The sequence below is a fragment of the Pongo pygmaeus genome, chromosome 8, assembly GCF_028885625.2.
Source record: "Pongo pygmaeus isolate AG05252 chromosome 8, NHGRI_mPonPyg2-v2.0_pri, whole genome shotgun sequence".
Lineage (NCBI taxonomy): Eukaryota > Metazoa > Chordata > Mammalia > Primates > Hominidae > Pongo > Pongo pygmaeus.
Window position 1 is genome coordinate 11,271,857 of NC_072381.2, and position 14,340 is coordinate 11,286,196.

The window sequence follows — 14,340 nt, forward strand, 5'->3', positions numbered from 1 at the left end:
GTCTTTTGGCAAGGCTGTGTTCCTTCCAGTTGAGTGCGGTGGATAGAGTTTTGAACTCTGGACTCTTCCATCACCTTATTCCTGGAGATGTATCAGTACTATATACACAGGGGACCCTATGTATGGCCATGAGCCTTGCTGTAGAACCTATGGCTCCAGAGAGCCACCTGGCCACAGACAGCAAAAGATCGTTTTAGCCTTGAACTAAAAGGAGGAATGAGGCTGTGTTTTCTGGACCAAACCCTAACTTGAGTCCCTGGATCTTTACATCTCATGGTGAATTGAGTCAAGGAAAAAAAAATAAGTAGATAAAGGCTTTTAGGAAACATAGAATATTCTTTCTCCTAATAAGAAGGGTGTCTGGTTTAAACCATTTGTTCTTTTCCCACTCTGCCCTGAGTCTCACTCTGGTCATGCTCCATCTTGCAACTTGGGAGAAGTAGCCCCCTCTCTGAGTAGGAGGCAGGCCTGGGGCAGTCTACACAAGCCTTTCAGAGTTAGAAGAGAGCTTGATAAAGAGAAAAAGAAATGCTGTTCAGGGAACAAGAATTTCTGTAGTTTCTTCAAAAGCTACAGTGAAAGTCCTGACCCTAGCACCATGGCCCAGTTATATCCTAGACCTTGGGTTTGACTCCTGTGAATTTTCCTCTTGAAGAATGGGCTTGGGTAGGAGTGAGTGGATGGGAGAGGACTTGGGCTGTTCCACATGCAGGGGTGCAGCCAAAAGAGTTGCCGTGCCCCACAAAAACATATTCATGTAGTCACTGCGAAACTGGACCAGGCTTGGACAGAAAGAAAAGAACTTTGTGACACCTCATTCAAGACCTTGAACATTAGGTTGTACAAGCTACTAAACAGTGAGGAATATAAGAGCAGTGACAACGCATTGTTCATCATTGTGTTCTGAACACAGTGCATGACACCAAGTAGGTTCTTAGGAAACAGTTGTTAAATAAAGAAAAAATCTGGTGGGAAGGATTAAATAATGGGACTATAGCAAGGTGTCAAATAGCATCAGCTATGCAAGTCTGTGTTGTCTTTCTAGAGAGACTGTGACTTACAAAATTATCCTTTTAACTTCCCACCCTTTTAACTTGTCACCTTTTAACCTTTTCACTCAGAATCCTAAAGGATGTTCTTGAACAAAACATAAAAATCTGCTTTATTTCTTAGTAATCTTTTCTCCCAAAAAAGGAAATTTTTCCTTCAGTTACTTTCCGTAGCATCTTTCCTTGAACTGTGCTGTAGTTCACAATTCCATAGTCTCAACTTGTGTCTTCAGAATGCATCAAACTTACATAACTCTTGTCACAGTTGTCAGTTTCTCTGACCTGCTAAAATTTCGGTAGCATCTATTTGGCTGTGGAATAGGCAAGGATGGCTGTGGACTCTGGCAATCCCATTAGAGTTATCCAGCACCCCAGCACTGAGGGAGGTGGTGGGCTCCGTCAATCCAGGTACCATGAGCTTGGCTGTGGCATTGACTTCTCTAAAGCTCATAATCTTCCACGGTCAGACTTAGCAAGTGGAGCTCTTAGCTTCCAGAAGCAAAAACAGATTCCCTGGACCACATTACAAGAAAAAATTTTATGACCAAGTGAAGTCAGGTATTTCTGAATGTCAGCTAAAGCCTCATTTAGAGCCATTGGCTCATGCCTAATTTTCCCAAGAAACTGGCAATTTAATTTTTTTGTTGTTGTTCAGGTTGACCCACCACATTTAAGCCATTCTAGAGGGGCCTTTCACCTGTCCTCTCTTAAATATAGATAGATATTTTTGAATATTCCCTCCCAGGTATTTTTTTGACAGGTTATACATATGCTAATAGAAAATAGGCTTATTATTTGAAGCACAGAGCTGCTTGTCACCGAAGCTTCATTAACACCGTTATCACCGTCTGACATTTATCTTATAATTTTCTAGAGCTGACTGTCGTGTCTCCATGGAAACCCAAATTGCAACTGAAACAAGTAGGATAATAAAGGCATCCACCAAGATTGACAGCATGCAAAGCCCAGCTACATTTGTTTATAGTTCCTTCAGTAGCTACAGCTAGAGACAGAGAACATGCGCTTTGTGCGTTTAGGATTAACTCTCTTGTGTCGCAGGTCGTACCTGACTCTGCTTATGTGGCAAGTTTACTCTAACACCCTTGGTTCTGTTGTTACTAATGGAGATGCTAATTTTCCCTGGAATCATCTCGTCTAAAGGCATTATGAATATTGGATGTACAATTAACCGTGATCTTATTTGGATCCAAGAAGAAAAATTCTTCCTGGGTGATTCTGACACCGTGAAATGTTGATCAGCCCCTAAACTGGCATCTTGTGGTACCTGAGTGGATTTCTTTTTGGGTAGGGGGAGCAACCGCGGAATTGTACAGTTTTTTTTCCCTTGATATCGAGGAAACCTGTGTTCTTTCAAGTTGATGACTTCACATCAGTTTGCTTGCTGCCTCAAAGCAAAGAGTCATGAAACTGGAGTGGGTCCAGAGTGAATTAATCTGAAATTAATTTGATTCTGAAAGACTCCATCTGGCTGTGTTTGGGAAAGGCAGTTAGACAGATATATAAACACATGATCATCTGTATTCATTGTGCCAGATGTAGTGTCAAAAAATGAAGAAATGGCTTTAAAAAAAATCAACTATGGGGAGTTTTGATGTAATGATATTCAGCTTCTTAGTATAACAGCCATTATAATTTAGCACATAATTCTACTTTTACTCTTATTTGTTTAGGGGGTTATATCTGATGGTGTGTGTTTTAAGAAATAAGCAAATTAAATATCAAAGCCTATTTTAATTGGTAATTTAAGATGCTAAATGGAATTTATGACTTGCTGAGAGAGAGAAGAAGCAAAGAGACAGGACCTATAGATTTCCAAATCAAAATGTAGTATTTGGTACCGATTTCATCTTAAGATACAATTTAGGGATTTAAAAACTAGTGAAGTAGAATGTCATTTGGACTTTGCCTTTTGAGATGTGGTTTTGTAGCATGACAGACCAGCATATTTGCATGGAAGGGAAACGTGCAGGATGAGGTGGCCTGCAGAGAACTCTGGAAGTCTTCTTGCAAATTGCTTTGAGACTGTCAGAGAGGCGCACGTTTTGAACTGCTGTCGAGGAATTCAGTGCAGTCACTGTAGTGCATCTGATTGCCTCTTGTTGTGTCCGGACAGGAAAATTGTAGGAAATATACGCTTGTCCCTTTAATGATATCACAGTCATCTCTTTGGGGCATTTTATATCCAATGTTTAAACCTCACCAATCATCTGTTGTGATGTGTTGAAGAGAAAGAACTAAAGTTTACTTCTGGATTCTGATACATTATTGACTGAAAAAACAAACTTCCAGAAGGGAACAACTCATTCATAGCTCCCATGTACTCCACCCATCGCCCTTATTTCTCCCGGACAAAATGACAAAAACAATCACAGGTAGGGAGAAACCCAGCAGGATACTAAGTCAGCATTAACCCAAACAAAGCCGAAGAGTTTAGGCAGAGTCAGTTGTTGCATTGAATGACAGCAAATTAGATGGTACACAAATCTCGACATTTGATACGCCACTGTGTGAAAACCAGAGTAACATCTCAGCTCATCCCTGAGGAATGAGTCAGTCTGATTAGCTAAGTTTGCAGTACAGTTGAAAGCTTCTCCTTTAAGGCACCGATTCTCTTTGTTGTCTCATTTTGAAGGAATGCTTCTTACAATAAATTATATATTTCCTGGCCGGCCTCCTTAAGCAGAATTTATTGAGCTTAATGTGACCCCTTGGATGATACAAGCTTGTCATTATACAAATTAATACTTCCGCTGTGCTGCTGTCCTTGGGAATGGCTAGGGAACACATCTGAGTCCCTGCTGCGGGTGGGCTTTTCACCACGAGGCTATTTCAGACCCTGGTGTCTGTCCCCACCATGACATGGGCCTGCCTATTGCAGAGCCTCCCTTTTGTTTGCTCCTTGTCTTCTCCTGCGGGTTTGAAATGCAGGTGATCAGGCTATGGAAAACCAACATGAGAGATCTTGGAGCAGTGGGTTGAAGAGTTCTCCAGAGACCTCAAAGGGCATGAGCATCTGGATGGGAACTTTGTGACATACGTTTCTGTCTGCTCTAAGATTATTTTTTTCTTTATGCTGACTATTCACAAATATTGGAGTTTGAAGGCATTTTTGGGAAAAAGAAAATACACTTGAATGTAATAAATACATATCCCTCTTCACAAGTGGATTCTGTTTTCTCTCTAAACAACTACTGTCATTAATATGACGTAGTTAGCTCCCATGGACTGTCAACTTTTGATTTTCCAGATCAGTGGAAGGAGACAGTGGCGTCCTTAATCTCTAGTGCGTTCACATCAAACCTCACGCCGCTGGCTGCCTTCCTTAGCCTGGCGTTTCATTTCAGTTGTATTCCTTGATTACACATCATTTACGACTGAGAAAGGTAGGCCAAAAGCAGGTTGAGGAGAGACCAGCCTGAGATTAAATTCTGCCATTGATAGATGATAAAATGAATAATGAATGGACAGATAATCAGCATTTAACAGAAAAGTAGGTGGAGTTCTGAATGCCGGGCAAGCACAAAGGTCAGTGGCGCCTTTGTCCTTTAATCCAAATTAGGAAAGCCCACGAAGCAGTTTTATATGAATAATAATGTAGTGAGAACAAGAGGATAGCCAGAATCAGGACAGTAGCTGTTCAGGTACAAGTGGACCCAGCCGGCATTTGGAGAAAAATAGGCATCACTCAGTAACTGACTAGTAATAGGTGTATTGACTCTCGGATTTAATAGGACAGCACTGGACAGCGTAACGTGGCTCTTAATAGTGGCGACGGATCACATGACGTGATTTAATTTTACTACTTTGAAGACTTCTCGCTTGCTGTATTAAATCTATTCATTCAGTAAACGTGTGTTGAGGATGTGCTGAGACCATCCTCACCTTCCAGAGGAGGCCTTCCCTGACCACCTTATTTAATATTGCAGCCCTCTTATTTAATACCTAGCAACCCCCTGCCCTGCATACTTTATTTTTCTCTGTCAAAACGGTCTTTTTAATCGATACGGCTTACTTATTTGCCTATTTCATGGCCACTCTAGAATATAACTCCGTAACAACTGTTTTACCCCCACTTTAGTCATTGCGGTATCCCCAGCTCCTTGAATTTGTCAGAGTCGCTTCATAAATATTGATTAAGTGAATGATTGAATGAGACATCCCTGTCTTCAGGATGTCACACTTCCACCATGCACTTGATGGGGGTTCCGTGAATCTCTGTTTCTGAGGTTCCGCGGTCAGAGAAGGGAAAGGCCAGAGCAAGCAGCCAGTCCGCATTACGCGCATGTTCTGTGTGCAGCACCGTTTCCGGTCATGGATTGCTGGTTGGGAAGGGAGTGTGAGCCAGGATGAAAGACAGGGAAGATGAGCCTGAAAGCTAATTGGAGGAAAAGAAGACTGGAAGAGATGAACTTTAGGTGTGCTGAATTTGAGGTGGTGCCACAGTGTGCTGTGGGATTAGAGTTTAATGGTCAAAATGAGGGCAGTTATTTTCAAATACTTGAGAATGGGTGACCTCTCCACAGGATTCCCACAGCGTGTGAGAGTGAAGGGTGGAAATGGAAGGGCCTTTGCGGGACAGGCTCCAGGGGGTGGCATTTCAAGTGCAGGTTGGGGGATGAGGCTGTGTCCCCCGTGCAAGGTCACCCATGCACATGACTGCCGCTGGCACCAGGCTCTTTGCTGGTACTTCCGTGCCTCTCACACACGCATGGTTGCAGAGGAGCTGTGCTCCGGGGCCGTGTTTCCCACCTTCACACCCCCCTTCCTTGTTAGAGCTGCCTTTTTCTCCCCAGTTTTTTTTTTGTTTCAATGCCATTGCCAACTAAGTGAAATGGTATAGCCTGTTGTCTTTTGGCTTTGATATCCGCCCCCCCACAAAAAAAAAAAAAAAAAATTCACTTAAACATTGCTCACGGGGATGCAGCATAGTTCAGAATGCCGAATGCTCAATCCCCTTGGCTTAATGAGTCACTTGTTTCTACCTAACTCCAGGCCTTTATTTATTGCTCTGTTATAGGCTTATATCACGTTGGTTTTGGTTTTATGTTGTGTCCATGTCTGTCTCTTCTAATTGGCCGTGAGCAGCAGAAGGACATAAACAACCTATTTTTCAGCTCTCTCACCTTCAAACCTAGCACTGCACCTGATGTAAAGCAGATATTCAGTAACTGAGAATGAGAAGGAAAGAAAAGGACTCAGGGTAAACCTCAGTTGTGTTTAAGATTCTGCAAAGGGGAAGAATTGGCTTTCGCCACCCACGTTTCTGAAGTGTGTGGAGAGGGTTGTGAATCCACACTGACCGTGTTCTCTTGCATAAATAAGTACAGGCAAAGTATCTTCAGTGGTGAAAACAGAAGTTACCTGCCTTGAGAAGCACAGTCACCACAACCTAGTCTGCAGGGAATCACATGTCATGTCTCTTTGGTTTGCCCCTCTTGATGTGGGTCCCTTTAATCATTTGTTGTTGGACTGTGGATGTAGGCGGGGACATTGTGTTAAAAATCATTCTTCATCTTGGGAAGCGCAGGCCCCTGTTGAGTTTCCCCCTATATTTGTCTTCAACTTATCATTTTACAAGGATTCTCTTTGTATTTAACTGATGGTGAAACCAGTCTCCCTTAATCATCCAAAGAGCCACTTTCAATTAGTTGCCCATAGCCAACAGGTGGCTTCAGCAGCATCCAGCCATTGGCAGGTAAGTCAGACTGGAAGGATACCCTAGACCTGCTGTAAAAGCAGGGGCTCCTGGAGGAATTTCCTGTCTGTAAAGTGAGGGGCAGTCACACTGAGCTCAGCTGCAGGAGAGAGGATTCATTGGTGCGCGCCCCTAAAGCGCTTTGGGAATGGGAAGGCCTCAATGAATCTTCCTTGTGGTGATTATTTCCCTGTTGCCGTTTCTAAAAGTTCATCTAAAACACCTACCTCTCCCTGTGCAAACGCCTCCTGCTTGGCCCTGAAGTCCACTGAACTATTTCTGATAAATCACAGAAGGAAATGAGTTGCCTGGGTGAGGGCTGTCTTAAGCTGCCGCCTTGCTCCCTTCCCAGGGAGGGTTATTGTCTGTTCAGCCATCAGGTACCCACTAGATGTCTCCAGATTTACTTCTTTGTGGGGGTTCTCCAGCTTTGTGCCTTTTACTAGCAGTCATGTTGAGATAAGGTAATAAGGTTTCCCTTTTCCAAATGCCTGTGTTCTGTGACCTCTTCTGCAGGAATAGTTCTGTACGAATTTTGGATGCATTTTACTCTGGCAAGCATTTGAGACCCCCGACCGAACACAGTTCAGCAATAGCTTTGGTAATCCAGCAGAATGCCTGTCCCCAAGAACACAAATGTGTTATTTCTTAGTTGTCTGTGAATAACAATGATGTCCTGTACATTCTTAAGGAACTATTTTTTTAATTTTGTCAAAGTACAGAATTGATCATAAGGTAATACATGTGTGTGTACATATAGGAAACCTGAACCTTTTCTTCAGAGGAGCTCAAGCTATTTAATGACAATTTGACCATTTGGAGAAGGGCTTTGACTTTGTAATGTTTAGAGTATTTGCTCTGGTTAATTTTCCGTGTGGATTCACTAGCTGACGTGTGGCCATCTCAGAGATGGTTTGGGGCCTCATTCCATAATTTATGTGGCAGTGACTCAAAAGGTTTAGCTACACATGATAAATGGTAACAATACCTTCCACCTAAATAGGGGAGTGTCATTTTCACATCTTTTTGGTGGTGTAACTGATAACCAAAACATTTTGTTAAATTTACCCAAAGTTTTCAGCAACCCTGGATGCCACTACAGTTAAGACATAGCTGTGTCAGAAAGGTGACAAACTCTGCCCTGCCGAACGGCAGTCACGGAAGACAGACACTTTTTTCATGATGACCGTGAAGCAGTGCATTTTAAAAGGGAGTTGCAATTCCCAGAGCTCCAGGTTGGATGACCACTGACTCCTCTTCCTAAATCGAAAGGCTGCACTAAGTTGAGCATGGACAGGGAGCCTCCCGATGGTGGGGCCTGAGTTTCTGATGTGTTCTCTAGCATGGAGTGTGGGAAGGAGCTGATGCTGAGACCTTAGTTGCCCCACTGCCCGTCTGTTGGGAAGAGACTTCTCTTCTTAAATAATGGCAACACCAAAATGGACAATGTAGAGATTGTTAATATTAATGAATTTCATGTCTGTCCTGTTACCCGCCAGAGGCACCAGGCCCATCGCCAGGTTCTTTCTGCTTTTGCCTTAAGCAGCTGAGTCTTGGACAGTTTCCTGTAATAACCAAACAAAGCCTGTTTCTTCGTGTGCTATTACTTAAGTACAAGTGATATTTAAAAATGATTCCTGAGCCCTTTGAAAGAGTGGCTTGTTAGCTACAGAAATGATGGGACTGAAGTTAGGACATTAAGAAGAGCATTGGCATACCTGGCGAGAGATGGGGCTCTCGCAGCACCCCAATTAACCGGCCAGTCAGCGGCCTGTCGGAGCCTCCAGGCTACTCTCCATAGTGCCAGTGACACCTTGTCAGCTCTCCGGCCTGCAGGCTGTGTCACCTGTGAGCCAGAGGACTGAATTGGACACAGGCAAGGAATCACAACAAGATTTCAGGCAGGTGGTTATATTATCTAAATTATCTTTTCTATGAATCTCTGGGTCCAGACCATAGCCATAGGATTATAGAAATTAAGAGCCAGATGGGAACTATCCTCTTGCTTTGTTTTACAAGTGAGGAAACTGAGGCACAGAGTGGTCACATGATTAGCTTCAGATCCTAGAGTTAAGTGGTTGCTGAGCCAGGATAAGAAGTCAGGCCTGCTGGCCCACTGTTCCCTGACCTGCTGTTGAGGGCCTCAAGCACTGATGGGGCTTTCCTGGCCCCATATTCTTGCGTTTCTAAAACAAACCTCCCATGCAGTGATGTTTAGAAAATCTCAACTCTAATCAGTAAAAAACAAGCAAAGGACAAGTATATTTGCATCTATAGCTATTTAGGTAAACTGAAGTTAAATAAAAATTCAGTTCCTTAGTTGCATTAGCCACATGTATCTAGTGGCCACCATATTGGACTGCGCAAATACAGAACATTTCCATCATGGCACCGGGTTGGGTAGCACTGATGCGGATTATCCCAAGGATCAAAAAAAAAAAAAAAGAGTATTGGAGTAATAAGATTATTAATAACTACCAGGCAGATTTTCTATCTTCACACACAGTTTTTCTAAGACAAGGCTTTTTTGGGTGTGCTTTTTTATTTAGTTTGCATTCTGAAGATTACATTTTATGTCTTTTAGCATTTGTATAATAATTTATAGCCATTTGGCAATTCTTATAGCCATTTTGTAAGTTTGTTCTTCTTTTTATATAAATGAAGGAAATACAACACAGAAAGTTGCCCACAGAACAAGATAAAAGAATAGAAATTTCCATTCTTTTGTTTGCATTCTCCCAAAGGAAGCCTGCAAATCACTGGGCCTTATAAAAGCTTGTTGTCCTAAAACTAGTAAAGATAATAATATGTTGAATCAATTATTATAATAGTTTACTGCTTAGAGGGACCTCAGAAGATTTTGCATATACTCTGTTGATCTAGTTCTTTTTCCTCTGAAATAGGGAAGTAGGTCAGTGCCTGGGTTAAAACTAAAAAGTAAACACTCATCGTTTTTCCGAACATGATTTCATTTTCATCTTGTCTCTGACACTGAGAATACCATTGCCCACTGGCGTAGTGCTTGCAGACTTGCGGTCTTATTCCGTATGGCATCTGTCTTAGAGGAGCCTTCTAGCTGGCTCCTTGCCAAGGGTACTAGCAGAATTGGCACTCAGGATCTCATTGCAGTTTGCAGGCAAGTTGCCAGCAGAGATGTGTGCGCATGTGTCCGGGGCCTGTGAGTGGTCACCGAGATGGGAAACGTCAACCTGGAGAAACCCAATTCATGGAACGTGAAGCAGAGACAGTTGACCTTCACCTCTCACTGCATTCACATTCTCTAGGCACCTTTTGTGTGATATTGGAAAAGTCAATGTATCTCTGACTCTCACTGGGTTCATCTCCAAAACGGATAATGATTCCAACGGGAGCTGTTGAAGAGTATTGTATATCGAGTACTTGGCAAAGGTTTCTGGCAAAGAGTAGCCCCTCAACAAATATTATTTGAATTTGGATGTAAATTCTTGGACTGTAAGAGGCACTGTACTGGGTGTTGAGAATGGCTAGGGAGTGAAGAGAAGCAAGCTAGTCTGATTTTCTAAGCCGTAGATGAGGTTGTTGTAAATATGAGATCTTCTCAGGGGTCTTGCTGAGATTTGGGGTGTCTGTTCCTGTAATTACTTCTCTTTGAAGAGCACATTGGCTGTCCTTAGTTTCGAGCAGGTACCTCCAAAGGTTTAACTGTTGAACATATAATTTCTGGCTTGCTTAGAAGTGTCAGTGCTACAGCCCCATGAGGATGAAAGAATTCAGTGAGTCTCTACTAAAAATGAGCATCAGTCAGGGAGAGAGTTGGGAGTCCAGAGCAGGATTCAGTTGGGTTGATGAGAAGGGAGTAAACCAAGCTGCTGCAGTACTGTGGGGATTCAGGGCATGTGATTCGGCAGCGCCAGGAGAGAGGTTGGTGGGACAGGACCACCTATTTAGGCAGCGCCAGGAGAGTGGTCGATGGGACAGGACCACCCATTTCGGCAGCGCCAGGAGAGTGGACGGTGGGACAGGACCACCCATTTCGGTAGCGCCAGGAGAGTGGACGATGGGACAGGACCACCCATTTCGGCAGTGCCAGCAGAGAGGTTGGTGGGACAGGATCACCTCTTTTGCTTTTGATCAGTAAGGTGGGGGGTGGTGATATTTTAACTTGTACAGCAAGTGGACATCATTGGATTTACTTAAGGAAGGGATTTTCCTGCCCTTAGAACTTGATACAAATCTTTGGAAAAGTTACTTCCAAAAGGGCAGGTAGTTTGGCAAGGATGTAGATAGAAATGAGAGGTGCTCATGGGTGGCTCTGTAGGAATAGAGAAGAAGGGAATCTGTGGAGATGGAGACACATTATGTGACTGAGTAAATATAGGTTTCAAGGTAGCCTAAACTGGGGTGGGGGGTGGTTGAAAAAAATGTAAAGTACCTATCACAATATTTGCTATATAAGTGATGACTAAAATACACCTATTATTATTTAGGATAGGAATTGTGATTGAGTCTATACTATAAAAATTTTGAATTGAAAAGTAGATTTTTGATGGTCACTCATTTCAGATGCTTCACAGATGCAAAGAAGGAATTAACAGTAGGAATAGCCGACACTGAGAGAGCCCTTATTTTGTGCCATGTCTTGTATTAAGCACATGAGTCTAAGAGATGGAGTCCGCTGTACCCATTTTACAGATAAGAGTCTGAAGCCCAGAGTAGCACATTTAGGAAGCGGTGCTGCCAGAACTCAGAGCCCCTGTACCACACTGCCTCTAGATGAGAGGTCTCCAGGCAGCAGTGAAGCATGGCTCATGGGATGAAATAAAATGTACACCAGCCACATACAGGCCAGAGGCATGAGGCATTGGCCGGCTCCTCTACTTCCCTTACTTGATGCATCTTGGTGAGTTTATATTTTTTGAAAAAGAATACATGGCCTCTTATTTGCAGAAGCATTGAAGACTGCTTGCTCTAGAATTCTGAGTTCGGACACTAGAACTAGTACAATGCCACTCCGTTCTCCATTGTGTTACATTATGCGCTCCGCAGATGAGGTGCGGCAGCCCCATTTTTTGAACTTCTGTTTTCTTTTAGCCGAGACCTGTGGCAATACCTTCCTCTTTTCAATCTAGCTGGTTGTCAACAGCAGTAACCACAAGTCTTTCCTGTCCCAGAAATAAGTCTTGCCACACTCTCAACCCCCGACAGGGTGTGAACATGACATGCTGTACTGCAAGGGGCTCCACCGCCTCCACCCCGCTACAGCCACAGACCCACTGGGTTCAAGTGTTGATTGAATTCTCAAAGAGCGATTTAAAAAGGATAGGTGCATAAGAACAAGATAAACAATCTGGCTGTAATGTAAACAAGGATTACATTACACCAAAATTGTTGAGAGAAGATTTTGTACTCAATATTTTATTCAGCAGAACATTTTTTATAACAATAAGGTTGATTAGAGCAAGCTCTGAAAGTGCTTTAAGTTAGACAGTCTGATTGTTTATTTCAAAGATAAAAAATAAAGTGGTAAAATAGGGGGATATGAAGAAGTAGAAGTTGAAGCCAGGACCTAGCGAAGAGCATTTGACATCACTTTCCTCTCTAGGTTGAATCTCATTCAGGATTTTTCCTTACCCCATAGGGTTTTGGCTTTTTAACCATGAGTATCTTGTTTTTAGGGGCTTAGGACCATCCTAGACCCACAGCAGATTTAAAGTGCTCTGACGGTATATTTGTCTGATGTTTCATTTTAACCAAGTAAGCAGCTCTCTGTAAGATCTTTGTCTACCTTCTTGGTAGTACCAGGAAGCTACAGTGAGATCACATCTGGCCCTTGCAGTTTAGTATTAGTTAACATGTGCCCTTTCTGACCTCTCTGCTTCTTGGGGTGGGTCTATTTATGGAGGAGGCTCTGTAGGGGCAGATTCTGCCTGCTTTGTTTCGGCGCCTTCTATTTTCACAGGCTGAGAAGCTGGAGCAAGCGCGCAGTGCTGCAAATGAGCTGCCGAGAGGCATTCAGCCTTGTCACTTGGCAGAGTAGCTGGGTTCAGGGTATATTTGGAGCGGGGGTGGGGGGGCACAAAAAGGGTATGTGGTTTTTCTTTACTGTTTATTCCTGCTCAAAGGAGGGTGGGGGCAAGTGAAAAAGACATGTCTTCATCATCATATTACTTGATGGTGACTAGAAGTGCAGGCTGTACACAGCATTCTCTTCCAAATCGGGATTTTGGAAACAGCGTTGAGGTGGACTGATATGCAAAAGCTTATGGTTGTGCTCTCTTGTCAGCCCCAAATATTTACTGAAGCTGGGAGAAGAAAAGGCAGACTTTCTTTTTTTCTCTCCCAAACGTGTGATTGTTTAGAACTCAAGTGCAACATCTGGAAGTCAGATATACAGAGAACAATTTATGGAGTGTGAGAGATTTGAAATATTCAGTGTCTTTTAATGGGAACTCAACTTTCTGGGGCTGCTTTTTTTTTTTTTTTTTTTTAACCCAGCACAAAGCAGGCAATTCTGAGATCTCCTTTGCCTCTCTGAATTAAACCCTTTGTGCCTGGGTCCCATAAACAATGTGCTTTTTAAAGGGGAGCCCCCTCCCAGCTCCGGCCTTTCTCTCCAGCGTGGGCAGCCAATCAGCTGCGCAGAGCTGCATAGCTGGACCGCTTTCCATTCTGAGTAGCAACAACGTACTAATTTGATGCACACATGGATGCCTCGCGCACTCTGCAAATTCATCACCCGCATCTTGCATTAGTCATCTGACGGACTGCCAAGTGTTTCATTTTCTTTCCATGTGACTTTATTATTACCACCTCTCTCCTCTCTTCCAAAAACCTCCCAAAAAGGGCGGTGGGGCGCGGGGCGGGGCAGGGAGAAGGAGAGAAATCCAGCAGACATCTAGCTCTGCCTTTCTTTCCCAGCCACAGCCAGGGTAGGGCTGATAACGCGCTGATGCGTTGATGGCAGCCTTGCAGAGCTAGACCTGCACTTAACTTGCAGCTGCCTCCCGAGCCTCCAAGATGTCCACGCCCTGGGTGACAGGCGGCAGGGCGCTGCCCCGTGCTCCCCCGGCTCTGCTCGACAGCAGCACGCAGTGAGAGCCTCGCCGCCGCCGAGGAGCAACTCATGGTGCCTCCGCTTTGTTTTAGTTCATCAAATTTCTACGACTCATTAGGCACCTTGCCACTGCTCTTCTTCCTCCTCCTTCCGCCTCCCCGCCCCCCCAACCCCCACTAATTTTTCTTCCTGTCCCTCATCGTGCCGCCCTAACTCTGGCTCCCGGTTCCGTTTTTGACAGTAACGGCACAGCCAACAAGATGAACGGAGCTTTGGATCACTCAGACCAACCAGACCCAGATGCCATTAAGATGTTTGTCGGACAGATCCCCCGGTCGTGGTCAGAAAAGGAGCTGAAAGAACTTTTTGAGCCTTACGGAGCCGTCTACCAGATCAACGTCCTCCGGGACCGGAGTCAGAACCCTCCGCAGAGTAAAGGTACAGAGCGCGGGGCGGGGGTCGCCAGGCGTCCAGGTGGGCGTCGCGGGGCGCTGGGGTTGTCCGAGCCCCCAGTCTGCGGGAGGGAGGGCGGGTAGGCAGGA

General features: G+C 44.1%; 1 protein-coding gene across 20 annotated transcripts in view; it reads left to right on the forward strand.

Annotated features, from left to right (window-relative positions):
* CELF2 (CUGBP Elav-like family member 2) overlaps positions 1 to 14,340 on the forward strand; it is a 536,938-nt gene that overhangs the window by 354,653 nt on the left and 167,945 nt on the right. For 19 of the 20 annotated variants that reach the window (XM_063669540.1, XM_054436851.2, XM_063669539.1 and 16 more), the window contains one exon: positions 14,040 to 14,236. In XM_063669540.1, the coding sequence (XP_063525610.1) occupies positions 14,040 to 14,236 (197 nt within the window). Of the gene's footprint in view, positions 1 to 12,226; positions 13,871 to 14,039; positions 14,237 to 14,340 lie in introns of those variants that run through there. The other variant, XM_063669542.1, reaches the window with a different exon arrangement.